The sequence below is a fragment of the Mytilus californianus genome, unplaced genomic scaffold, assembly GCF_021869535.1.
Source record: "Mytilus californianus isolate M0D057914Y unplaced genomic scaffold, xbMytCali1.0.p SCAF_7, whole genome shotgun sequence".
Classification (NCBI taxonomy): domain Eukaryota; kingdom Metazoa; phylum Mollusca; class Bivalvia; order Mytilida; family Mytilidae; genus Mytilus; species Mytilus californianus.
This window is the reverse complement of record NW_026262723.1, coordinates 100,703,228-100,730,339: the sequence shown is the minus strand read 5'-3', so window position 1 is coordinate 100,730,339 and position 27,112 is coordinate 100,703,228. Positions and strand designations below refer to the sequence as shown.

At 33.2% G+C, this 27,112-nt stretch overlaps 1 protein-coding gene across 1 annotated transcript in view; it reads right to left on the bottom strand.

The window, feature by feature from the left end:
- The window catches only part of LOC127709868 (uncharacterized), a 43,541-nt gene that overhangs the window by 6,501 nt on the left and 9,928 nt on the right, over positions 1-27,112 (bottom strand). Inside the window, exons 3-14 of the mRNA XM_052215545.1 lie at positions 25,446-25,586; positions 23,501-23,692; positions 19,925-20,067; positions 16,870-17,047; positions 10,550-10,703; positions 9,116-9,280; positions 8,310-8,403; positions 6,835-7,029; positions 6,345-6,383; positions 5,887-5,955; positions 4,352-4,427; positions 3,635-3,781 (exon numbers count right to left, since the gene is read on the bottom strand). Of these exons, the coding sequence (XP_052071505.1) occupies positions 3,635-3,781; positions 4,352-4,427; positions 5,887-5,955; positions 6,345-6,383; positions 6,835-7,029; positions 8,310-8,403; positions 9,116-9,280; positions 10,550-10,703; positions 16,870-17,047; positions 19,925-20,067; positions 23,501-23,692; positions 25,446-25,586 (1,593 nt within the window). The remainder of the gene's footprint in view (positions 1-3,634; positions 3,782-4,351; positions 4,428-5,886; positions 5,956-6,344; positions 6,384-6,834; positions 7,030-8,309; positions 8,404-9,115; positions 9,281-10,549; positions 10,704-16,869; positions 17,048-19,924; positions 20,068-23,500; positions 23,693-25,445; positions 25,587-27,112) is intronic.

The following is a 27,112-nucleotide window of genomic DNA, read 5'->3' as shown; positions in this document are numbered from 1 at the left end:
CCAATGATAATACAACTGCATACCAAATACCATTGACTTATCATAAGTTGTTCCCTTTAAATAAACCTAAACACAAAAATTAACTTGTAAACTATGTAAAAGTTTCAAAGTCAATGAACCATGATAAGGGGTTGGGGCTATATAATCTCCATGTAAACAAGACTTGCAAATGCCAATACATTTGCATACCAAATATCATTGACTTAACATAAGTGGTTCATCTTAAACTATTCTAATCACAAACTAATACATGTAAACTAAGCAAAAGTTTCAAAGTCAATAGACCATGACTGAGGGGGCAGGGCCAAATATTCTCCATGGAAATGAGATGTGCTTATGCTTGTACAACTGCATACCAAATAACATTGACCTACCACTAGTGGTTCCCCATAAACTGACCTAATCACAAACTAATACATGTAAACTAAGCAAAAGATTCAAAGTCAATAGACCATATCTGAGGGGGCCGGGCCAAATAATCTCCATGGAAATGAGATATGCCAATGTTTATACAACTGCATACCAAATATAATTGACCTACCACTAGTGGTTCCCCATAAACTGACCTAATCACAAACTAATACATGTAAACTAAGCAAAAGTTTCAAAGTCAACAGACCATGACTGAGGGGGCAGGGCCAAATAATCTCCATGGAAATGAGACGTGCCAATGCAAATACAACTGCATATCAAATATCATTGATCTACCACTAGTGGTTCACCACAAACATGACCTAATCACAAACTAATACATTGTTGATGCCAACAACGCTGGAAACAGCATACCTATGTCTCGATTTTTGACTCCGTCATGGCGAGACAAAAAACAGGTTGTACTAGAATGCTGAAATTCTAATACTAGTAGCTAATAAAATGCTTCGCTCGGCGCAGCTTGATACGACCGCAGAGGTCGAACCCTGAACAGTTGGGGCAATTATGGACACAACACTCAAGCTTCATACAGCTCTGAATTTGGATTGTGATTAAATATTTGACACAGCATAGGTTTCTGACACAGAAAGAATGTGGTCTAAGAACTTGAATTTTTTTAATTTACCTATTATGGTCCAATGTCTAAAATCAAAATACATGGTTAGATTCAGCATATCAAAGAACCCCATATATTCAATTTTTGTTGAAATCAAACAAAGTTAATTTTGGACCCCAACTTGGACAAACTTGAAAACTGGGCCCATAATCAAAAATCTAAACACATGTTTAGATTCAGCATATCAGAGAACCCCAAGAATTCAATTTTTGTTAAAATCAAACTAAGTTTAATTTTGGACCCTTGGGACCTTAATGTAGACCAATTTAAAAAACGGGACCCAAAATTAAAAATCTAAATACACGGTTAGATTTGGAATATCAAAGAACCCCAATAATTCAATTTTTGTTAAAATCAAACTAAGTTTAATTTTGGACCCTTTGGACCTTAATGTAGACCAATTTAAAAAACGGGACCCAAAATTAAAAATCTAAATACACGGTTAGATTTGGAATATCAAAGAACCCCAATAATTCAATTTTTGATGAAATCAAACAAAGTTTAATTTTGGACCCTTTTGACCTCAATATGAACCAATTTGATAGCGGGGCCCACAAATAAAAAATCTAAATACATGGTTAGATTCAGCATATCAAAGAACCCCATGTATTCAATTTTTGTTGAAATCAAAAAAAGTTTAATTTTGGACCCCAACTTAGACCAACTTGAAAACTGGGCCCATAATCAAAAATCTAAACACATGTTTAGATTCAGCATATCAAAGAACCCCAAGAATTTAATTTTTGTTAAAATCAAACTAAGTTTTATTTTGGACCCTTTGGACCTTAATATGAACCAATTTGATAGCTGGCCCACAAATAAAAAATCTAAATACATGGTTAGATTCAGCATATCAAAGAACCCCATATATTCAATTTTTGTTGAAATCAAACAAAGTTTAATTTTGGACCCAAATTTAGACCAACTTGAAAACTGGGCCAAAAATCAAAAATCTAAACACATGTTTAGATTCAGCATATCAAAGAACCCCAAGAATTCAATTTTTGTTATAATCAAACTAAGTTTAATTTTGGACCCTTTGGACCTTAATGTAGACCAATTTAAAAAACAGGACCCAAAATTAAAAATCTAAATACACGGTTAGATTTGGCATATCAAAGAACCCCAATAATTCAATTTTTGATGAAATCAAACGAAGTTTAATTTTGGAAACCTTTTGACCTCAATATGAACCAATTTGATAGCTGGGTCCACATATAAAAAATCTAAATACATGGTTAGATTCAGCATATCAAAGAACCCCATATATTCAATTTTTGTTGAAATCAAACAAAGTTTAATTTTGGACCCCAATTTGGACCAACTTGAAAACTGGGCCAAAAATCAAAAATCTAAATACATGTTTAGATTCAGCATATCAAAGAACCCCATATATTCAATTTTTGTTAAAATCAAAGTTTAATTTTGGACCCTTTGGACCTTAATGTAGACCAATTTGAAAACTGGACCCAAAATTAAAATTCTAAATACACGGTTAGATTCGGCATAACAAATAAATAAATGTGGTCAAAGATTTTACAAATCTAATGCGCCATACTGTGCAATTAAAGATTGCTTCTTGAAATTTTTCAATATTTGAAATTTAAAAAAAAAAATAATATTTGAAGAATAATTCTTTTTAATTTCTGAAATCTGAAATGAGAAAAAGTTGACCCCCCACAATTTCTTTTTACTCCCCCCCCTTTTTTCCCCCAAAAAATTCTTTCCCTCAAGATATGGTCATAATCTCAATTCAAATTTCCAATGGAGTTTGCAACCATAATTACCCATTTAAATTTACCATAGTGCTAACTTAATCTATTTTATAATAGAATTTAAAATATAGTGTCAAATCTTTCATATGGATTTTTTTGTAAAACAAAAAGATGCAACATTTGCAGATATTTTTACTGGTCTTCCTTTATAAATATGCATTTCTTTAAACATAATTTAAAAGCAGTGTAAGGGAAGTAACCAAAACGTTGTATTTGGATTACCTCCCTTACACTGTTTTTAAATTATCTTAATTGTTCATTAACCATTACTTTATACATAATTTAAAAGCAGTGTAAGGGAGATAATTTCAATGATGTATTTGATTTATCTCCCTTACACTGCTTTAAATTATGTTTTGTACTAAAGTATTTGTCCATTAACCAGGATAACCTTGTTTTTCCCCCTTTTTTGCCCCTAATTCCTAAACGGTTTGAGCCATAACCCCCCAAAGCAAATCCTAACCATCACTTTGTGGTATGGAAACTTGTAGTATAATTTCAGAGGGATCCATACACCGTTTCACAGTCATTGTCATGGAAACTAGAAAATGCTTATTTTTGGCCCCTTTTTGGCCCCTATTTCCTTAACTGTTGGTACAATAACCCCTAAAATCAATCCCCACCTTCCTTTTGTGGTATTGAACCTTATGGTAAAATTTCAAAGAGATCCATTCACTTAAACTAAAGTTAGAGTGCGAAAACCAATGTGTCTTCGGACGCCGACGCCGGACGACGACTACGACGCCAACGTCATACCAATATACGACCACAAAATTTTTTGCGGTCGTATAAAAAGGGGTAAAGAACTTACAATAGTTATAGTTTTCAGTTCCTGTTTCTATAATCCTAACTGGATTGTTTATTGTTGTTCTGTCCATCAGTAATATTTCACTCTTGATATCCACAACATCTGAACAAAGGAAGTGTCGACTGCTGTAATCACTGAATACTTCTTTCACTAAAAAAAAATTCTTTCATGTCAGAGTTAATTTCATAAATAAACTACTGCGGTTTCATTATATATTTTTCTTGGGTACCAACTTTCATGGATTGAAGAAAAATGGTACATTTGTGTATTTTCAAGGAAATCTGATTTTTTAGGTGCTAAAATCTGCATACAAACCTAATTCTGTCCATTACGGTTACAGATGTTAGGAAATTTTTCATACAATTTCAATCATTTATTGCAGCTTGATATTCAGGTTTCATGTTCCATGTTACTTGAGAGGATAGCTGTCATTTCCAAATCAATGTGGTTTGACAATGAAAATTAATGTTATTTTTCATAAACAACTTTGTAATTTAAATTTTTTTTTTAATCTGTTTACATTGATTTAAAAATTAGTAAAATTTATGGCCTGAGACACAAGTTATTGTTACATGATCTCTTTAAGTTAAACATTGGCTTTTTAAAACTAATGGTTAATAATTTGTCCAGGAATTAAATTTTTACACCACTAACATCTAATAATCATGTCACAGTAAAATTAAAATGCACTTTATGAACGAAAACATATTTTATGCTTACACGTATCTTCATTTAAATAGTGATGTTCTTCTTGGGCTCTGTGTTGCTCTTCTTCTGGTCCATGTCTTTTGATTCTCTGTAAGTAAAGTTGAATAAACAAGTTCAAACTCAAAGTAAACCAAGTAATGCATCTTTCACTAACCTACATTGAAGTTTAGTTTTAAAGTCAGTTTTCATAAAAACTACCGTCAATAAATTTCTACCCAATTTTACATGGAGAGCTAATACTAAAGACACACCATGTTATGTATCAGATAAAATAATTGTTTATTTTCCTGTTTTTTTTTTTATAATGAATGAGCATAGATTTTCACTAGTATGGCTTTATTCCAACGGTGCAATCAGCAGTATTATATTCCTCTATTCTTAAGTAGGTGTTTTTTTTTAATATTTTTGCAGTCACATACATATGAATAACAGTTTTGGTGTAAACAGCCATATTTCAGCAAATCAACAACGTTAGTTCAATATTAAAGGATAGATTGACTAATTGCTGTTTGCTTAACATCTGTTGGCAAATCCTTCGTGCATATTCAGCAAGTTCACATCTAATATGATAGGTAGTTTTTGCAAAAGGTGAAGGGAGTGACTTATGAACCGCCAATAGAAAATGAGGGTATATTAGATAGGGGCAGAAATTTGACCTTGCTACAGGCCACCTTATTTGGACTCTTCATAGAGTTGTTTCACAGGTTCTGTGACAAACAGAAAGGTTCGCACTCATCCTACACAAGGCAGTAGAATTAATAGTCCAATTCCAACTGGACATTGCTGTTCACTTATACATCCCACATAGCCAAAAAGACACCAAATTTTAGTAAGGATTTAAAAGTCAGACCACAGAACTCCAGAATGGATAAAATACATGATCCAAATTTCTATATCACAGTTAACCCTTGGGATCAATATAAAAATATAGACATGTTGGGGTCACAAAACAGTCAACAAAGGAGAAAATGCACCGGTGTAATACCACCAAATCATAGTACGTCACATCCGCTTGCATATGAAAAAGGGTCGAAAAAAAATATTCCCTTGAATTTGACAGTTGTAGGAAATTTATCCTACATTTCATTGCAGTAAATAAATTTGGAGTTATAAACATATATCTTAGGTGTTTCAAAGCACCATTCTTTTTTTATTTGATGTTTCTATAGAATATTTTGGAAACTTGAGGTTACATGGTTACTAAAGCTTGTAAACAGGGAAAAAAAAGGGGTGAAAACTTGATTGGTTAACTTCCAGCGATGGTTATTATCTTATTTGCAATGAAATGTTATGTGAAATTTCGACTGTAGTACTGGAAAGGAGGAAACTTTACTCATGCCAAGTATTTCTTTATTTGAAACAAAGATAAATTCTGCACATTTTTTTGAAAAGTACTAATTTAACAAAGACTAATAGGGGAAAAACAATGGGGGGTATTACGCCTAAACTATATGGCAAGCTCTGATCATCAATTCCATGCATTTAATATTCATGCATGCAGATATATGTTGAAAAATGCAAAAATATTAGTATGTTAAATACATTACCCCTGGTCGATCTTTAGGAGGATTTCCTATGGGACCATGGTCCCCATTACCAAGTACATGGCTTCCTGACTAAAATGAGAATAAAAATTTAATTCTTTTTTTTTTATAAGAAACCTAAATGATTTATATATAAGAAATGAACATTTTGCCTGATAAAAATATGTGGAAAAGCTTTAACTTATATCTAAATGCAAATTTTGTTCATGTTTTTGGCATACCCCTCAAAAAGACCAAATGAGAAAATATTTATCATGTAAAAAAGACATGTTTCCGGAAGCCAAACATATTAAACTTTTGAAATCACAAAAACCAAAAGAGCCTTTACAGTCAAAATCACCAAGGGTTTTACTTCATTCATTTGGATCATGTAAAAGCCAAAGCACTGGCCTGATGGTAAGCAGTAGTTACACATCTTTTGATAATTTGTACTGTATAATTTTTTGAATCAAATAACATACCTTAGGATGTGCATCCTGGATATGAGCTGGAGGTGGTCCCTGTAAATATATAAAAGTAGACATTCTAAATTATTTCATACAACTTATATTTATGGATCCATCCATTTTTCAATCAACATTTTTCTATTTCTAAACACAAATGTTAAACACTGCAATCACACTTTATCGTGTGTATTAATTGTATTGATAGTATAAACACTTGTGACATTCAGTCACTGACTGCATAAAGTGCTGTTGTCAGGTTAACAATATGTGTCTGATGTCAGAATGCAGCTTAATCAAAATTTTATGTTTTATATGTTAAAAAAAATCTTATTTTCACCAAAATACTTGCTTCTAGTTTGAAGTGTTTGTGGAAATGAAGAGAAAAAAAAAAGACATTAAAAGAAATTTTAATAGTTTTATAAATTTTGTTTTACTGTTTATCAAAAAGATGTGAAAACTTTCACTTAAAGATCTCATTCTTATATAATGTCAATTTAATAGTAACCTTATCTATTCTATCCAAACCATGTAAACCACTGTCCCTGTCCATGGTTATATGGCTCCCTCTACCCCGTACTTTGAAGATAAACAAATCTCTGTTTTCCTGTGTTGTATGTAATGTTAGATCAGAAGACATCTGGTATTGTGAACTGTTCATAGTCAGTATTCTAGATCCATCTCTACCATCTATGATATAATTCTGAAAACAAAACAATTCAGTAAAACTATTATTGTCATAAAATCAAGCTCAACAAATTTATCTTAATAGGTATTTGCCCTCACCTGAAAACAAGAATAAAAGGATTGATTTTCTCCCAATAAATGGCTACATGAAATTTTCATTTTAACCTGTGACATAATTATTCTGACATTTCCATTACACTTATCAGATGATCATTTTTATTACTGTACTTTGAATTACTGAACTAACTTTTGAATGTTTTATTTTATTTAATTGTATCTATGATATTTACAATATAAACAAATCACTAGAAAACATTTCCTTCATGCTGTTTTCTGACACAAACTTTTATCAGCCTTTGTAAAATGAAGGTGGGTTGAAGAAAGAAAAAGCGTCCCTGAAATACCATATATGAATAGTGGTGGATTTTAGAGCGGTCATTGCAGGGAACATGTGCTCAAGGAGGAATTTGAAAAACAGAAAAAAAATGTAACGGAAATGAAATTTTCTAAATGCTGAGGTGGGATTGGGGTGGTCTAGTGCTAAAGGTAATAATCAAAACCATATCCAGAAATGCATATAGTCTAGAAGACTTACATATTCACCAACAGGCAGGACTTTAAAGATATTCTTGACTGAAAAGAACAGTGTTCTTTAAGAAGAAATTGCCTGGTGTTTACATTTTACCTTGAAAGTTTTATTAAATGATATCATGTTGTTTATGCAACATTCATATGAATAAAAGAACAGAGTTCCAATGTCCCCCGCATTGCACTTATTTTATATTTCCAAGGGGCATAACTCTTTTTTAAAAAAGTCGATCGTCCACCATTATAGAACTTGTCGGAGATATTGCTGATATTACATATAGTAAAAGTTTTATAAAAATCTGGCAAGAATTTTACCAGTGAGAGCACTAACAAGACCGGACAGACAGACAGACGGACAGACGCCCGGTATCTCAATGTCCCACGCAACGCCTTACACCGGGGACAAAAAAAGTCATCAATAACATCTGTAGAATTTCATTCTTATAAAGTTTCATAGAGGAATAATACCCCTTTTTTTTTTAACTAGTATTGCGTTTATTTTGAAAGACATAAATCTTTGTTTTACTGTTTGAAAATGTCCAATTTCAACATGTCCATAGGGAAAATAAATTTGTTTAAACTGTTAAACAAATTACAAAAGAAATAATAACATTGTTATAATTGTTGACTCTCAAATCAAAATATACTTTTGAAATTGGTGAGAAGTAAGTGAGTGAGCTATTATTTAGTAATTATTTCTTTAATTACCTGTGTAAGTGTGTACTGAGGCCAAGCACCCACACTCCAATGAACTATAAAATCTAATGTGTCATCATCATTAAAATATCCAGGGGAAGGTGATCTGAAAATTAAATAAGAGAATAACATATTCAATCAAATTTAGCAGAAAGCAAAACTTCTGTGAGTAATGCTAAAGCAGTGCATTGTCCACTGATGGCATCAACATTATTTATACAAATTAAAGCATTCATTTTCATGTTCTTCAGTGGGAAATCTAGTGTCAAAAAATTACCTCCCCTTCAAACACTGAAAACTTCATCTTTACTATGCTATCAATTATAAATTTACAAAAAAACGTTCTGGTAAATAGCACCAAAACAAATTAGATGAAGTAAATATATTTACATTAAATATATATAAAGAATATTTATAGATTATGGATGGTTTTTCAAACGAGATGGTGTTTCTCAGCTACAATCTCATTGAAGGGCAATAGCCCTGAGTTCAGATGTGGCCGAGGAAGATCCTTGAGTTAGAAAGATCATTGATAATCTGTTTATCGCTATTTTGCCTATGACGACATTGATGTTTACATTGACAATGGCACGTAAGCCCTTAGTTTCTGATGATAATTTTCTATCTCAAGCGAGTAGCATGATATGAAAAATTATCACAAAAAAGATCAATGAAAAGTACACAAAACAGAGATAATTTATTTTAACGTGGCTTCCCATGTTTCAACACATTTTCACTTATCAGAGCTTATCTACAGTATCATTGTCTTTACTTAGAAAAAGTAACAAGACTTAATTGTAACAGTCTTTAATAATTACGTATAAGACTCCATCCCAGGAAAGTGAGCTGACCATGTCTCAGTGAGATCTTGTCCATCAAGGAGAGTTATTGTACCATCATAACCTGATGCTAAAACATCATCTGCGCCATCTTTGTTCACATCTACAATGACGGGAGGGACCATGTATCCTTTGTTTTTACCTCTGAAATATATAAAAATACACAAATTCATTTCCTGTACTGTAGTTAAAGAGTTTGTGATGAAACAATCCATAATAGTACATGAACTAAATGGCATTTTATACTAATGAAATTATTACCTAATTCAACATTTAATTTATTTTGAGTAAAAGTGTATTTATTTGTGAATAGCAACAGATGGTACGGTTATCTTAAGAATCTTCTCATTCAAAGTTAAATCTATTTACTTTAGGGTTTTGATAGAGGTTCTAGATGTTATGGCAATCATAAATAAGTGACAAAAGTACATATAAGCTGTTACAAGTAAAATTGTTTTCTTTAAAGAACTTTTTCTTTGAATTCAATTATCAGTCACTTGACATCTTATTAACAATTTCTGTGTATTATGAAAGAAATTGGAAAACTAGATGCTCCAAGGAGCCTGTGTCACTCACCTGATATTTTTATTTACAATTGATGCATGAAATAATGCAACTGTTATACATTTGCTTTAGTTTCAGAGATATAAGTCAAAAACTGCATTTTTTCCCCCCTAAGTTCTATTTTTAGCCATGTCTGACATGTTGGTTGGCAGGCAGGGTCATCGGACACATTTTTTAAACTAGATACCCTAGTGATGATTGTGGTCAAGTTTGGTTAAATTTGTCTCAGTTGTTTCAGGAGAGCAGATTTTAATAAAAGATTACAAAAATTTACGAATAATTGTTAAATTTGACTTTAAAGGGCAAAAACTCCTTATGGGGTCAATTGACCATATTGGTCATGTTGAATTATTTGTAGATCTTACTTTGCTGAACATTATTGCTGTTTACAGTTTATCTCTATCTATAATAATATTCAAGATAACAAAAAACTGCAAAATTTCCTTAAAATTACTAATTATGGGGCAGCAACCCAACAACGGCTTGTCTGATTCGTCTGAAAATTTCAGATAGATCTTAACCTGATGAACATTTTTACCCCCCATGTCAGATTTGCTCTAAATGCTTTAGTTTCAGAGATATAAGCCAAAAACTGCGTTTTACCCCTATGTTCTATTTTTAGCCATGTCGGCCATCTTGGTAGGCAGGCGTGGTCATCGGACACATTTTTTATACTAGATACCCTAGTGATGATTGTGGCCGAGTTTGGTTAAATTTGAAGGTTTTTGTAAAAGTTAACAGACGACAACGGAAGGACGACGGACGACAGACGACGGACGCCAAGTGATGAGAAAAACTCACTTGGCCCTTTGGGCCAGGTGAGCTAAAAATAAGTCCACTAAGTCTGACCTCACAACTGTAATTAATCCAGTGACATCATCTTTTATATGACTTTGCCAGTAGTCATAACTGCTAGATTTATTTATTCCTGGGACTACAGAATTATGGTCTGTATCAGTTACATAATGGTACAAATCTGGTACAGATATCATAAGAAGATCTCCTGAAATTAGAAATATTTTAATAACTTCTTCAATGAAGACAAAGTAATGTTCTGCTATGTAGGACGCGGGTCTGTCTGAGACATATACACAAGTGTCTGTTCTGCTATGTTATGACACAAGTCTGTCTGAGACATATACACAAGTGTCTGTTCTGCTATGTAGGACATGAGTCTGTCTGAGACATATACACAAGTGTCTGTTCTGCTATGTAGGACATGAGTCTGTCTGAGACATATACATAGATGTCGTTTCTGCTATGTAGGACACAGGTCTGTCTGAGAAATATACAAAGATGTCGTTTCTGCTATGTAGGACATGAGTCTGTCTGAGACATATACATAGATGTCGTTTCTGCTATGTAGGACACGAGTCTGTCTGAGACATATACACAAGTGTCTGTTCTGCTATGTAGGACACGAGTCTGAGACATATACACAAGTGTCTGTTCTGCTATGTAGGACATGAGTCTTTCTGAGACATATACACAAGTGTCTGTTCTGCTATGTAGGACATGAGTCTGTCTGAGACATATACACAAGTGTCTGTTCTGCTATGTAGGACATGAGTCTGTCTGAGACATATACACAAGTGTCTGTTCTGCTATGTAGGACATGAGTCTGTCTGAGACATATACATAGATGTCGTTTCTGCTATGTAGGACATGGGTCTGTCTGAGACATATACAAAAGTGGCTGTTCTGCTATGTAGGACATGAGTCTGTCTGAGACATATACACAAGTGTCTGTTCTGCTATGTAGGACATGAGTCTGTCTGAGACATATACACAAGTGTCTGTTCTGCTATGTAGGACATGAGTCTGTCTGAGACATATACACAAGTGTCTGTTCTGCTATGTAGGACATGAGTCTGTCTGAGACATATACATAGATGTCGTTTCTGCTATGTAGGACACGGGTCTGTCTGAGAAATATACATAGATGTCGTTTCTGCTATGTAGGACATGAGTCTGTCTGAGACTTATACATAGATGTCGTTTCTGCTATGTAGGACACAAGTCTGTCTGAGACATATACACAAGTGTCTGTTCTGCTATGTAGGACATGAGTCTGCCTGAGACATATACATAAGTGTCTGTTCTGCTATGTAGGACACGAGTCTGTCTGAGACATATACATAGATGTCGTTTCTGTTATGTAGGACACAAGTCTGTCTGAGACATATACACAAGTGTCTGTTCTGCTATGTAGGACATGAGTCTGTCTGAGACATATACATAGATGCCGTTTCTGCTATGTAGGATACGAGTCTGTCTGAGACATCTACATAGATGTCTGTTCTGCTATGTAGGAAATGAGTCTGTCTGAGGCATATACATAAGTGTCTGTTCTGCTATGTAGGACATGAGTCTGTCTGAGACATATACATAGATGTCTTTTCTGTTATGTAGGACATGAGTCTGTTTGAGACATATACATAAGTGTCTGTTCTGCTATGTAGGACATGAGTCTGTCTGTCCCAAGTCATGAGACTGTAGTACAGTGGTTGTCGTTGGTTCATGTCTGTCAAGTTTGTTTTTTTTGTAAATTGTTTTGTTATTAATTAGGCAGTTAGTTTTCACGTTTGAATTGTTTCACACTTCATGTCAGGGCCTTTTATGGCCGACTATACAGTATGGGTTTTTCTCATTGTGGAAAACAGTATTGTCCTATTGGTCTGAAGATTACTTGACAGGTAGATCTAAACCTGTTGAACACTTTCACCTATGTCAGTTTTGCTCTTACTGCTTTAGTTTTTGAAATGAAAGCCAAAAACTTCATTTGACCCCTATGTTCTATTTTTAGAAACTGCCACCATGTTTTTGAATGTATCAAATCCCCCAATACAATCTATAAACTAGATACCCTAAGGAACATTCTATTAAAGTTTTTAAGTATTTGGCAAAGTAGTTTGAGAGAAGAAGATTTTTGAAAAAGTGATTGGTCTTTCACAAAAATTTGTAAGGGTTCCGCGGAACCCAGTGTCTCGCCTACTTTTACTGTTAATTGCAGGCTCAACAAATAAGAGGAAAAAAATTAATAAAAATATTCCTCTCTATACTATCTTTTGATTGTAAGTAACTTCTGTCCAAGTTTGGTAAAAATCCAGGATAGTTTATGAATCTAATAAATGTTTTAAAAACTTAAACTGCAGAGTGTATGTAATGTTAACTGGAAGAAAAACTAAGTCCATTTATAAATTAAATACGGAAAAAATGGAATTAAATTTTAACAAAATTTCCTTCTAGATACTAACTTTTAATCATAAACAAGCTTCTGTCCAAGTTTGGTACAAATCCAGGATAGTTTAAGAAAGTTGTTAAAATTTTAAAAACTTTAACCACAGAGTGAATGTAATGTTAACTGGCAGAAAAACTAAGTCCATTTATAAGTAAAATACGGAAAAAATGGAATTTTTTTTTTTACAAAATTTACTCCTGGATACTATCACAAGCTTCTTTCCAAGTATGGTAGAAATCCAGGATAGTTTAAGAAAGTTATTAAAATTTCAAAAACTTTAACCACAGAGTGAATGCAGTGTTTCCTGGCAGAAAAACTAAGTCCATTTATTATATTTTACAAAATTTACTTTTGAATATTATCTTATGATCATAAACAAGCTTCTGTCCAAGTTTGGTAGAAATTTAGGATAGTTTAAGAAAGTTATTAAAATTTCAAGAACTTTAACCACAGAGTGAATATTTGTGGACGCCGCTGACAACGACGACGACGCCAACGGAATGTAGGATCGCTATGTCTCGCTTTTTCAACAAAAGTCGAAGGCTCGACAAAAAATGTAAAAAAAGAAACGTTTTAAGGGCAATAACTCCTCAAGGGGTCAATTGACTATTTTGATCATGTTGACTTATTTGTAGATCTTACTTAGCTGAACATTTATTGCCATTTATACTTTCTCTCTATCTGTTATAATATTAAAGATAATAACCAAAAACAGTAAAATTTAATAACTAGAGGCTCTCAAGAGCCTGTGTCGCTCACCTGATTCTACTTTGGTTTTGGAAATCATGTAAAAATAGATTAAAATCATAACAGATAATGAGTGAGGCCAAATTTGGTTTAATATTGGTTCTGTAATTTAATAAAAAAATCCTGGAGGCCATCTTGAACAGTAAATCGGCAACAAAGTAGCAACACTTCATCAGCACCTCATAAGAAACATTTATGCCATGTTTTGGTTTCATTCCATTCAGTGCACCTCTAGAAGAAGCATTTGTATGTATTTCCCATAGGGTCTTATGTTAAAGGAAGTCCCCCCATTGGCGGCCATCATGGATGAAGGATCAGCTTCAAAGTAACAAAACTTAGTCAGCACCTCATAAGGAACATTCTTGCCATGTTTGGTTTCAATCCATTCAGTATGTGGTTCTCTAAAAGAAGACATTTGTATGTATTGTCTATAGGGTCCTTTGTTAAACATTGTCCCCATCTGGCGGCCATCATGGATGAAGGATCAGCTTCAAAGTAACAACACTTGGTCAGCACCTCAAAAGGAACATGCATGCCATGTTTGGTTTCACTCCATTTAATGGTTCTCTAAAAGAAAACATTTGTATGTATTTCTCATAGGCTCCTATGTTAAACTAAGTCCTCCGCTGGCGGCCATCTTGGATTATGGACAGGCTTCATAGTAACAACACTTGGTCAGCACCTCATAAGGAACATTCATGCCATGTTTGGTTTCATTCCATTCAGTGGTTCTCTAAAAGAAGACATTTGTATGTATTTCCCATAGGCTCCTATGTTAAACTAAGTCTCCCACTGGCGGCCATCTTGGATTATGGATCGGCTTCAAAGTAACAACACTCGGTCAGCACCTCATAAGGAACATTCATGCCATGTTTGGTTTCATTCCATTCAGTGGTTCTCTAAAAGAAGACATTTGTATGTATTTCCCATAGGCTCCTATGTTAAACTAAGTCTCCCACTGGCGGCCATCTTGGATTATGGATCGGCTTCAAAGTAACAACACTCGGTCAGCACCTCATAAGGAACATTCATGCCATGTTTGGTTTCATTCCATTCAGTGGTTCTCTAAAAGAAGACATTTGTATGTATTTCCCATAGGGTCCCATGTTAAACTAAGTCCCCTGCTGGTGGCCATCTTGGATTATGGATCAGCTTCATAGTAACAACACTTGGTCAGCACCTCATAAGGAACATTCATGACATGTTTGGTTTCATTCCATTCAGTGGTTCTCTAAAAGAAGACATTTGTATGTATTTCCCATAGGGTCCCATGTTAAACTAAGTCCCCCACTGGTGGCCATCTTGGATTATGGATTGGCTTCAAAGTAACAACACTCGGTTAGCACCTCATAAGGAACATTCATACCATGTTTGGTTTCATTCCATTCAGTGGTTCTCTAAAAGAAGACATTTGTATGTATTTCCCATAGGCTCCTATGTTAAACTAAGTCCCCCGCTGGCGGCCATCTTGGATGATGGATCCGCTACAAAGTAACAACACTCTGTCAGTACCTCATAAGGAACATTCATGCCATGTTTGGTTTCATTCCATTCAGTGGTTCTCTAGAAGAAGTTCAAAATGTAACAAGTTAACGACGACCATGGACGACGTCGGACGACGGACGCCAAGTGATGAGAAAAGCTCACTTGGCCCTTCGGGCCAGGTGAGCTAAAAATAAAACTATTTCCAACAGTAACCCAACAATGGGTTGTGGAACTCGTCTGAAAATTTCATAACAGATAGATCATGACCCATTTATCACTTTAACTCTCTTTCACTTTTGATCTAACTGCTGTAGTTTTTGAGATACAAGCCAAAAACTGCTTTTGTCCCCTATGATCTATTTTTAGCCATGGCGGCCATGTTTGTACATGGATCAAAACTTCGGATACAATTTATAAACTAGATACCCTAAGGAGCATTGAGTTAAAGTTTGGAAGTATTTGGCACAGTAGTTTCAGAGAAGATGATTTTGAAAAAGTAATAGACTTGCACAAAAAAATGTAAAAAAATAAACGTTTCAAGGGCAATAACTCCTGAAGGAGTCAAATGACTATTTTGATCATTTGACTTATTTGTAGATCTAACTTATCTGAACATTTTTGCTATTTACACTTTCTCTCTATCTATTATAATATTAAAGATAACCAAAAACAGTAAAATTTCATAAAAATAAACTATTTCGGACAGTAACCCTACAATGGGTGGTCCAATTGGTCTGAAAATTTCATAGCAGATAGATCTTGACTTATTCATCACTTTACCTCCATGTCACTTTTGCTCTAACTGCTATAGTTTTTGAGATAAAAGCCAAAAACTGCATTTGACCCCTATGTTCTATTTTTAGCCATGGCGGCCATGTTTGTTAATGGATCAAAACTTCAGATACAATTTATAAACCAGTTACCCTAAGGAACATTCAGTTAAAGTTTAGAAGTATTAGGCCCAGTAGTTTCAGGAGAAGATTTTTAAATGTTAGCAAACATGATGAACAAATTGTGTTAAATTGCCCTTAAAGGGCAATAACTCCTTAAGGGGTCAATTGACAATTTTAGTCATATCAAAACTTTTTTGTAGATCTTACTTTGCTGAACATTTTTGCTGTTTACAGTTTATCTGTATCTTCAATAATATTCAAGATAAAAACTGCAAAATTTCCTTAAAATTACCAATTTAGTGGCAGCAACCCAACAATGGGTTGTTCGATTCATTTGAAAATTTCAGGGCTGATAGATCTAGACCTATTGAACAGTTTTACCCCGTCAGATTTGCTCTAAATGCTTTAGTTTTTGAGATATAAGCCAAAAACTGCATTTGACCCCTATGTTCTCTCTTTAGCCATGGCGGCCATGTTTGTTGATGGATCAAAACTTCAGATACAATTTATAAACTAGATACACTAAGGAACATTCAGTTAAAGTTTGAAGGTATTGGGCCCAGTAGTTTCAGAGGAGAAGATTCTTGAAATAGTTTATGACGACATCGATGACGGACGCCGAGTGATGGCATAAGCTCACATGGGGCCCTTCAGGCACCAGTGAGCTTAAAATTGACCTAAATGGGACACTTAACAAAAGTAAATCCTTTACATAACAAGAACACCTTATGATTTGTTTTTCTATTGAAATCATATGAATCCCTAACCAATATATTTTCCATAGAAATAATTGAGTAAATTACCTGGTATAGTTTCTCCTCCAGTTCCAAATAAAACATACTGGGATCCATCTTTAGTTGTATACATAACCGGTGACATATAGATCTCTTTCTTATGTGGAGCAGCTATGTACCTGACACCAAAAACTTTCCCAGTAGCACCAGACAAAACAAGGAGTCTGCCTGAATGACGATTATGTTCCTATATAAAACAATTCCTAGTTTGAAAATCTATTTATAAAAGTAACACCTCTAAAATAGACCACAAAGATTGCAGGACTACAAACATAGGAAAGATTTTCAGAATTTCATTGGCTTATACATTTAAGTTGTCACATCCATATGGTTTTACATATTCAATACAAACTTAATAACTGTATGTACACTTCATTTATAAAGGGATATTGCTATAATATAAAATAACTTTAGAATAAAACTCAATGTTTTTTTTTTTTTGAGATTGTAGTGCTGTCTTGTTGACATATACATTCCACATCTCCTTTTATTTATATTTAGAAGCAAAGTACAGTAACTCTTTCAGATGAACAGGTTCATCAACAAGAGTGCACAAGCTGAAATGTCTCGCCTTCTTTACTAATCATTGATATTATGTTGATAGTCCTAAATATAAAGCTTTATTACAACTGTCGCATAAACTTAACATTAACCAAGTAAACTAAATATTGACCAATGAACCATGAAAATGAGGTCAAGAACCATGCTAGGCAGGCATGTACAGCTAACAATTCTTCCATACAACAAATATAGTTGACCTATTGCTTATAGTTTAAGAAAAACAGACCAAAACACAAAAACTTAACACTGAGCAATGAACCTTGAAAATGAGGTCAAGGTCAAATAAAACCTGCGTGACTGACATATAGATCATAAAATATTTCCATACACCAAATATAGTTGAACTATTGCATATAGTATTAGAAAAAAAGACCAAAACTCAAAAACTTAACTTTGACCACTGAACCATGAAAATGAGGTCAAGGTCAGATGACACCTGCCATCTAGACATGTACACCTTACAATCATTCCATACACCAAATATAGTAGACCTATTGCATACAATATTAGAAAAAAAGACCAAAACTCAAAAACTTAACTTTGACCACTGAACCATGAAAATGAGGTCAAGGTCAGATGACACATGCCAGCTAGACATGTACACCTTACAACCATTCCATACACCAAATATAGTAGACCTATTGCATACAGTATAAGAAAAACAGACCAAAACACAAAAACTTAACTATAACCAGTAAACCATGAAAATGAGGTCAAGGTCAGATAACACCTGCCAGCTAGACATGTTCACCTTACAATCATTCCATACACCAAATATAGTAGACCTATTGCTTATAGTATCTGAGTTATGGACTTGACCACCAAAACTTAACCTTGTTCACTGATCCATGAAATGAGGTCAAGGTCAAGTGAAAACTGTCTGACAGGCATGAGGACCTTACAAGGTACGCACATATCAAATATAGTTATCCTATTACTTATAATAAGAGAGAATTTAACATTACAAAAAAATCTTAACTTTTTTTTCAAGTTGTCACTGAACCATGAAAATGAGGTCAAGGACATTGGACATGTGACTGACGGAATCTTCGTAACATGAGACATCCATATACAGAGTATGAAGCATCCAAATCTTCCACCTTCTAAAATATAAAGCTTTTAAGAAGTTAGCTAACGCCTCCGCCGCCGGATCACTATCCCTATGTCGAGCTTTCTGCGACAAAAGTCGCAGGCTCGACAAAAATTAATTCTACAAACCAAATATAATTGACCTGTAACTTTTGGTTTCAAACATTGTACCTCAAGATAGATTAATGAACCATAAAATAAGGTTAAGGTCAGGTGACCCCTGCCAGACAATAATGTAATCCTTATAATTGAAACTATTTTTAGATCAAATATAGTCAAACTTTTTATAACAAGCAGTGAAAATCTGACTTATCATGAAAACTTCATCTGATGTAAATTAGATCAAAGTCAAGTAACCCTTGTCACGAAGGCATGAGCATCTCAAGACAACTAAGAAATTTTAAACCTAAGAATGAAAACTTAATATGAGTCACTGAACCTGGCAAATTAGGTCAGGTCAGAATATTCCATCAGACAAACATGTTAACCTTGCAATAAATATATTGACCACATATAGAAAACCTTTTTATCATTATCTGAGAAACCAAACTGATCCAAGAAAAATTAACATTAATCACAAAACTTTGAAAATGAGGTCAAGGTCAAATGTTTGCAAGACAGACATGTACTCTTAACAATAAAATTTTATAACAAATATAGTCTGACTTTGTCTTGCAGTTAATGATAAATTGATATAATTACGAAACTAATCAGATTCATTAAACCACAAAATGAATTCAAGGTTAAGTATCATGACCCACTTTCTGAACCTAATTAAAACCTAACATGAGGTTTATAGATATGAAGTTAAGTCAATGTGAAATACATCCTTTTTTAATGACAGACGTTTATGAAGTATGTTCCAAACATAAGTGATCATTAAGATATTATCATTTTATGAATCTGAGATGATTTTCAATTGTCCATCCTTGAGGACCTTTTACTTATGAAATATAACAAATAAAAGTACTAAGACATGTCCTTATAGTCTTGTTAACACATGAACAATGGTCTTGATAAAATTTTGCAGTGAATAACTGAATTTGAATGAAAACATAATTTGAAGACACTCAACGATATTGATTAACACTGAAGTCAGTATTAAGTGTCAAATTCATGACAAAACCTAGTCGTTATAAACTAGAAATAAAAGTATATACATGTATTATAATCTCAAAGGATACAGTAAAAAGCTATGATATTATGTCAATTTAAAACAAACAGAACACAAACAGAACACAAATCTTTTGCTTTAGAAAGAAGATTGTACATTTTTTCCCCTATAAAATAAGTACAAATTAATAAAATTGAGAATGGAAATGGGGAATGTATAAAAGAGACAACAACCCGACCAAAGAGCAGAAAACAGCCCCATTGCTGATACATACATTATTATATGATAAACATTGTTTACCTCTGGTTCTTTATCTGGATCCCCTCCATTAGTTAGCAATACTTCTGGTACCCCATCCTGATCAAAGTCAGGTAATGCTAATACTTGGTAGGTATTCCATGTTGGTTTTATTAAATTGTTATCACCAAGCCATAAAATTTTTCCTGAAATATAAAAAATGTGACCTTTTATTTGATATAATTTTCTACCTGTAATTTTTGTGGCTACTTTTTTCCCCCTTTTAACCTTTTCTTGTTGACCTTACTGTAATTTTTTTTCTTCAATCTCTAAATTTGTTGGTTTATTCATATTAAAAAAGATCCAAGTTTGACACATTTGTAATGATTTATATTTGTGTTATTTTTGTACTTCAGAAAGTTTCATAAATAAATTGCTAGATAATATTAAAGAACCTCTTGAGAGCAAGTCTACATAAAAGAGAAAAGCTTATAGTGACTTTTTTTCATAGTTCTTTCTAGTGACTATTATGTATGATTCTATTCTGTTATGACTTCAGACAGTTATATTGTCTTACAAATAATGAAAGCACTATCCAGATGACATTCCATTAACTTGGCCTAAATAACTTTGACCTGGGCTTTTCACCAACGTCATAAAGAATGAACCTACGTTGATAAATTTGACCTGAACTTATCAATTCATCTTCTGGTTTGCTGGTGAAACAAAGAAAAACACATGTTTCTATCATGCAAACTTCACAAATACAATCTGATAAATCAGTTATCAGATTTTCATCATATTTATATTGTTAAATGTCATCTGCTCAACACAATACGAAAGACACCCACAGGACAAAACCTTCATATTTTACAGTATCAATAGGCAGACAACCTGATAATTACAAATTTCATAACAAGTGAGAATTAGATATTGCTTGATATCAACTCAAGTTATTTAATTTTAATATGGATGTAATAATAAACGAGTCTTCGGGGAGTAAGAAATCACATATGTCCGTTGCCATGGATAAAATGTACATCGTCTTAACCTTTGAAAGTTATCAATGACCTAAGGAATAGCCAATGGAAATGTTGTAATATCGTCTCATGATGCTGGATAAGCCAATCAAATTAACGCAGTTTTCGTATCACACTCCATGCAGTGTGATACGAGATATATCTCTTCATGCAAGAAATAAATAAGAGGCCACAACCTTAAGAGAATGGATACTTATGTGACCATATATGCAAGTTTGGTTCTTATCCCATGTCAAGTTCTGGAATTATAATCCGGAAACCTCTTTTTTCTTTTAAAACTTTCAAAGGAGCAAGGTTTTTTTTAAATATTTTGAAAAAAATATGTTAAGTGATAACTTTCAAATAGAACTTGAAAAATTGGGACATCATAATTATTACCAACAACAAGAGGCTGTTAGAGCAGGGTTTCCAAAATTATTTTTAGCAAGCCGGACATTTTATATATTACCCTGTTTTTAATCCCTTAAGACTAAATAAACAAAAGGCAATTATGGTATTCAGTTGCCGAGTTGGCCATCCCAATGATTGACATTAAAAAAAAACCGATATTAAACTTTCTTTGATTCGAATTCGAAGTTCTGACGTAAACTGTTAAATTGGCAGTGCATCATTCGAAGTGTGCAACATCAGCGTACTTATATCTGCCTTAGACTCTTTATTTGTGAAAAATAACGTTGTCAAAAACTTTACTTTTGTTTTTAAATCTAATACCGGATGTTATCTTGACAATGGTAAAACATGGACCAGAGACGGATACGTAAATTCCGTGTACGTTTGCTAAGCATGAATGAGTGTACGTAGCTCTTTCTACGTTATTTCTTCCAAGAAAATATTCGAAATAAACGTGAGATAAAGGTATCAATGACAATTTAAGCATTTTTTGAAATTAGGATGCATAATTAAATTTAACACCTGCGCACATGCTCACACGTGTATCAGTTTAAACAGAGACATGTCTCTGGTTCAAACAACGTGGCTATGACGATTTTTCATTTTCACCTTTTTAATTTTTTCATCAAATCATCTTTGTAAACGTATTTCTGATAATTTAAATCTTTTTGACTAAATTAATTAGATGCAAACTGCTGAAATGTAAGAAAATAAATTTGAATAGACCGATCAATGTCCGGTTCAAAATAGTTTACCTGTCACCTGAACAGGTAAATTGCAGCTGGTCGACAACTAATTAGCCTTGATTAAAATGAGAAGGTATTAAAGTGGGGGTTGTTTTGATAGTACTTAATGATCATGTCACTTTTATGACTGGAAATGTGTGGCTGTTAAAGGCAAAAGGTTGGGTCAAAAAGATCACGAATTATGTTAAAATGACTGTCTCTTAAGAAAGCCTTGAAAACTTAAAAGTAGATGACCGTTTCATGCTTTGCCCAGCCTGACTTTTACCGGACATTATACAAATGTCCAGAATATATGACCGTTTTGGAAGCCTTGTTAACAGTTAGAGTGACAGCAAACCGGATTTTCCTGCAGAGGTTGAACCCTGAACAGTTGAGCAAGTATATATACACAATATTTAAGCTTAAAACAGCTCTGAATTTGGATTATGATTGAATATTTGACACAGCATAGGTTTGTGACAAGAAATGAATGTGGTCAAAGATCTGAAAAATTTGAAATTGGACATTTACCTATTATGGTCCAATTTCCAAAATCTAAGTACATTGTTAGAATCAGCATACCAAAGAACCCCAAGAATTCAATTTTTGATGAAATACTTATTAATTACACCATTTCTGTTCAAAGGGAAATAACTCAAAAAAAAAACAAGAGACCAAATGACATAGAAATTAATTATTAATTACACCATTTCTGTTCAAAGGGAAATAACTCAAATTCATATAATAAATATCACTTTTGCTACTGAAAGGTCTACAACTCAACAACGAGAACAGCTAAAATCATGAAAATTGAACTTGACCTTCATTTAGTCACAGGAAACAACATATCTAAATTTGAAAAGATTTCGTCAAAGCGTTTTCATGTTAATGAACGGACACTGTTTGGCAGCCCGCTGTACATCCCCAAATCAAAAACCTATTTTTCTTTCGAAAATCCGGTTAAAAGTTGTTTTTCCCTGATATATTTTTGGGGTAGTTTGTCAATGCCCTATGAAAATTTGGTACATCATAAATTTTCTAAATAAAAGAATTATACATTCTTGAACATAGATCCATTTCTTTCCAGGAAGTTTTTATTTTTTGTGTACTATCTACTAAACCTTACAATTTAAGACAAAAGAGAAAGTCAATCCATATTGACACTCAACTCTAAACCTTGCAGCTAATAGGGTTCTTCAAGATCACACAATCAAGGAAAGGGTGGAATTCAATAGTTATGGACATGTTAATTAATGACAACTATCAAACAGAACTATATACTTAAGACGTCACAATTATTATTGACACAAGTCTGTTTTTCCTCGACATCACAATTATTATTGACACAAGTCTGTTTTTCCTCGATGTATTTTTATTGTAGTTTGTCTTTTGGCCATGATATTTTGACTAGAAAACAATCTGAGTTAATAAAATAAATAATGTACTTGTACCAGTACATGATAAAAACAGTTACTCAAACATACCATTCTTTGGGTTTACTGCCTGAAGAGTTGCCCGCCTTCCAGTAACAATACAGTCTTTCTGTCCATCCTTGTTCACATCAAAATCTTCACAATTTATAAATATTACAGCTGATTTAGTAAATGTTTTCCATAAAACTTCACCGTCAGTACCTCTTATAGCAAACAAATGTCCTAGGCAGGGATAAGACATATCTGTGAAATTGGAAAGAAAAAAAAACTTGTAAACCTGGCCCTGGTCACACTGATTAAAAGATATAAAAGCATTAGTTAAAGAATTCATAATGCATGTGGCAAAACATAATACAAAAACAAAGAAGATATATTATATATGTTTCATATTTCATTTAGATTAAATTGGTGGCCTTGGGCTGTTTTCTGCTCTTTGGTCGGGTTGCTGTCTCTTTGCATTCCCCGTTTCCATTCTCAATTTTATATAACATATTCTTTTAAAAGAGCTGGAAACAGCTATTTTGTAACATTGCTTATCTTTTAAACTGACTGATATTTAATGTGACTGACATGATACAGAACATGATTGGTTCTAACCCAATTAATTCATAAGAAGAACCAAAGCAATCAAATAGTCTCTGTTATATTCAACATTTGGTGAATCATGTCTTCACACACTACTTGGACACTGGAGATTGTACAGAAAGCATTGCCTTATTAAGGCTTATTACTTATTATTGTGTGTGTCTATGAAACACATATCATGCCCCCCTTAAGTTCCAGCAGGAACCTGCAGTCAGTTAACCTGTTATTTCTAAATCTGTTTTCCACAATAAATAAGACCAAACAAGTGTGCACACACTGAAATGTCTCGCCTGCTTTACTGACCATTAATTTTATTTTGATAGTCCTAAATATAAAGCTTTACTACAAGTATCACATAAACTTAACATGATCCAAGAAAATGAGGTCAAGGTCAGATAAACTAAACCGGAAATACATGTACACCTTACAATCATTCCATACATCAAATATAGATGAAAACTGTCTGAAAGGCATGGGAACCTTGCAAGGTACGCATATACTAAATAGAGTTATCCTTTTACTCTTGATAAGAGAGAAATTAACATTACCAAAAATCTGAACTTTCAAGTAGTCATTGAACCAAAAAATGAGGTCAAGGACCATGGACATATGACAGACAGAAACTTCATAACATAAGGCATCTATATACAAAGTATGAAACATCCAGGTCTTCCACCTTCTAAAATATCAAGCTTTGAAGTACTGTAGTTAGTTAACGCCACAGCCGGATCACTATCCCTATGTCGAGCTTTCAGAGACAGAAGTCGCAGACTCGACAAAAACTACATATCTTATAAATATATTTCTGTAACACCTTCAAAACAAAATACTCTTTGATTAATAACCTGCAATTTGTCCAAAAAAATCAGAATTCTGCTATGCACATCTTTACCATCTTTACTGTATGTACAAAAAAAAAACAAGCAAAATAAAGTTGTTTGAGCTTGAATTGCAATTAATCCTCTCATCTGTTCAAAAGAACTGGTGGACATATTTGTAGTTTGGTAGTTACATGAATACATGTACTAAAACAATACATCTAACATGTCTAACATAATTCTGAAAACCTTTACAAAGTAAATAAAAAAAAAAGAATTGTTTTTAGTGTTTAAATTGTACTTTCTTTTTACTGTTTACAGTGATACATGTATATACAATGACAATTGGTTAATATAGGTTACTGTATTGATACATGTATTTTTGCAGAATGGCTAAGTCAGTTCCCAAAGGATAGAGATTTACAGATGCCATGTTGAAGGGTCATAAAAATACATCACAGAGTATTCCTGTTACTTTGGACTTAACAAAATTACTGTTTTGTATTTCATTTAAGACATTCATGAAAAGATGTTACAGTTGATGCAGGAGAATCCAAACAACTAGATAAAGAACTGACGTAAACTGAACTTACTTTTCATTTTGCAAATTTCCTGAGCAGATGTGTGCAATTTTTGTAAACCTTCACCAATATTTTCTGATAGTGATGCACCAAATATAATGTCTAATACACCATCATTATCAACATCTATAAGTCTAACACAGGATTCAGAGCCTGAAAAAATTATTATTCAAAATTCATTATATTTAAATAACAACTGTCATGACTGAAAAAAAAATCATAAGAGGTTCCGCTGAACCCTATGTCTTGCCTGTGATTGCTGCTGTCAGTGTAAAAGTGTAATGTTGACTTAAGTCCATTTATCAGTAAAATAAGGAAAAATGAAAATAAATATTTTCAAAAATTTTCTCTGGAAACTGTCTTTTGCAATTGGTCATAAACCATATGTAAACAAGCTTCTGTCCAAATTTCCTAAAATTCCATGAAGGTTTGACAAAGTTATTGATGACTGAAAAGCTTTAACCTCAGACTAAACTGAATGTTAACTGTAAAAAAAAACCAATTCCATTTATCAGTAAAATATGGAAAAAAATTTTGCTCTGGCATTTTGAGGTACATTTTTGGACATTATTTTTCATACAGAACACATATTGCTACGTACATACCATCTTTGGTAGTAAGAACTAACTTATCATAATACATTATCTGACATAAAAACATCACATATAAAGTATCCTACAAGAGACTGACAAAGGTTTGAATGGAAGTCATCATTTTTTTTTATCTACATGTATAACAGTAGTCTCAGTTAATATATACATTTTATACAGATGATTTTCAGAGGATCAAAAATTCAATTTCTCCCTTTTCTCCAATTATTCTATGTAGGCAGAATACTATAAATTTTTGCACATTTTTGGATAACTTGCTTATTTTCAAGCTATGTTTCAATAATCCAAACTTTTTAAGTGCAGTGTTTTAGTGAAATTGTAAATTTTAATTGTTATGCAATCATATTCCCAAATAAACACCAAATAAACAGCCACTGGGCTGGGAAATACTCATCAAACCCAGGTTTCTGCTAACCCTGGTCCAAATTTCATAAAATTCCATGTAGGTTCAACAAAGTTATTGATGTATAAAAAAACTTTAACCACAGACTCACTGACTGAACCTAAAAAGTTGATGCCGCCGCTGACGGAATCTAGGATTGCTTTGTCTTGCTTTCACGAAATAAATTTCACAGGCTCACAAAAAAGCATAAGAATATAAATACATGATAAATCAAGGTTATACATTTGTGTATTTCATTTGCGCAAAAAAAATACTATATTTCATAATTTGCGCCATTTTACAGGTAACATATACCGGAAAAGATTAAATAGTCATTGCTATATCGTGAATCACAACAATTCAGAATCAGAGTTCGAAAAGCATCTGGTGACATTACTAAAAGACCATCAAAGGTTATACGCACAAGGTAAATTCTCTTTGCGTTGCCAATATTGCTTTAACAATATGTAAGTCAAAATGTATTTTCCAAATCAAACATAGAATCATACTTATATTATCTATCTGCAAAAGTACGAATACATTTTTATAAATTTAGAAGAATTTTTGGGGGCAAACACTCTAATGGATAGTGCTTTCTTTTAGGTTTTATGACCACATTGATTTATAACAGAACTGTGTTTTAACATTAGTACAAAAGCCTCTTATCAATGTATAGTGCTTTCATT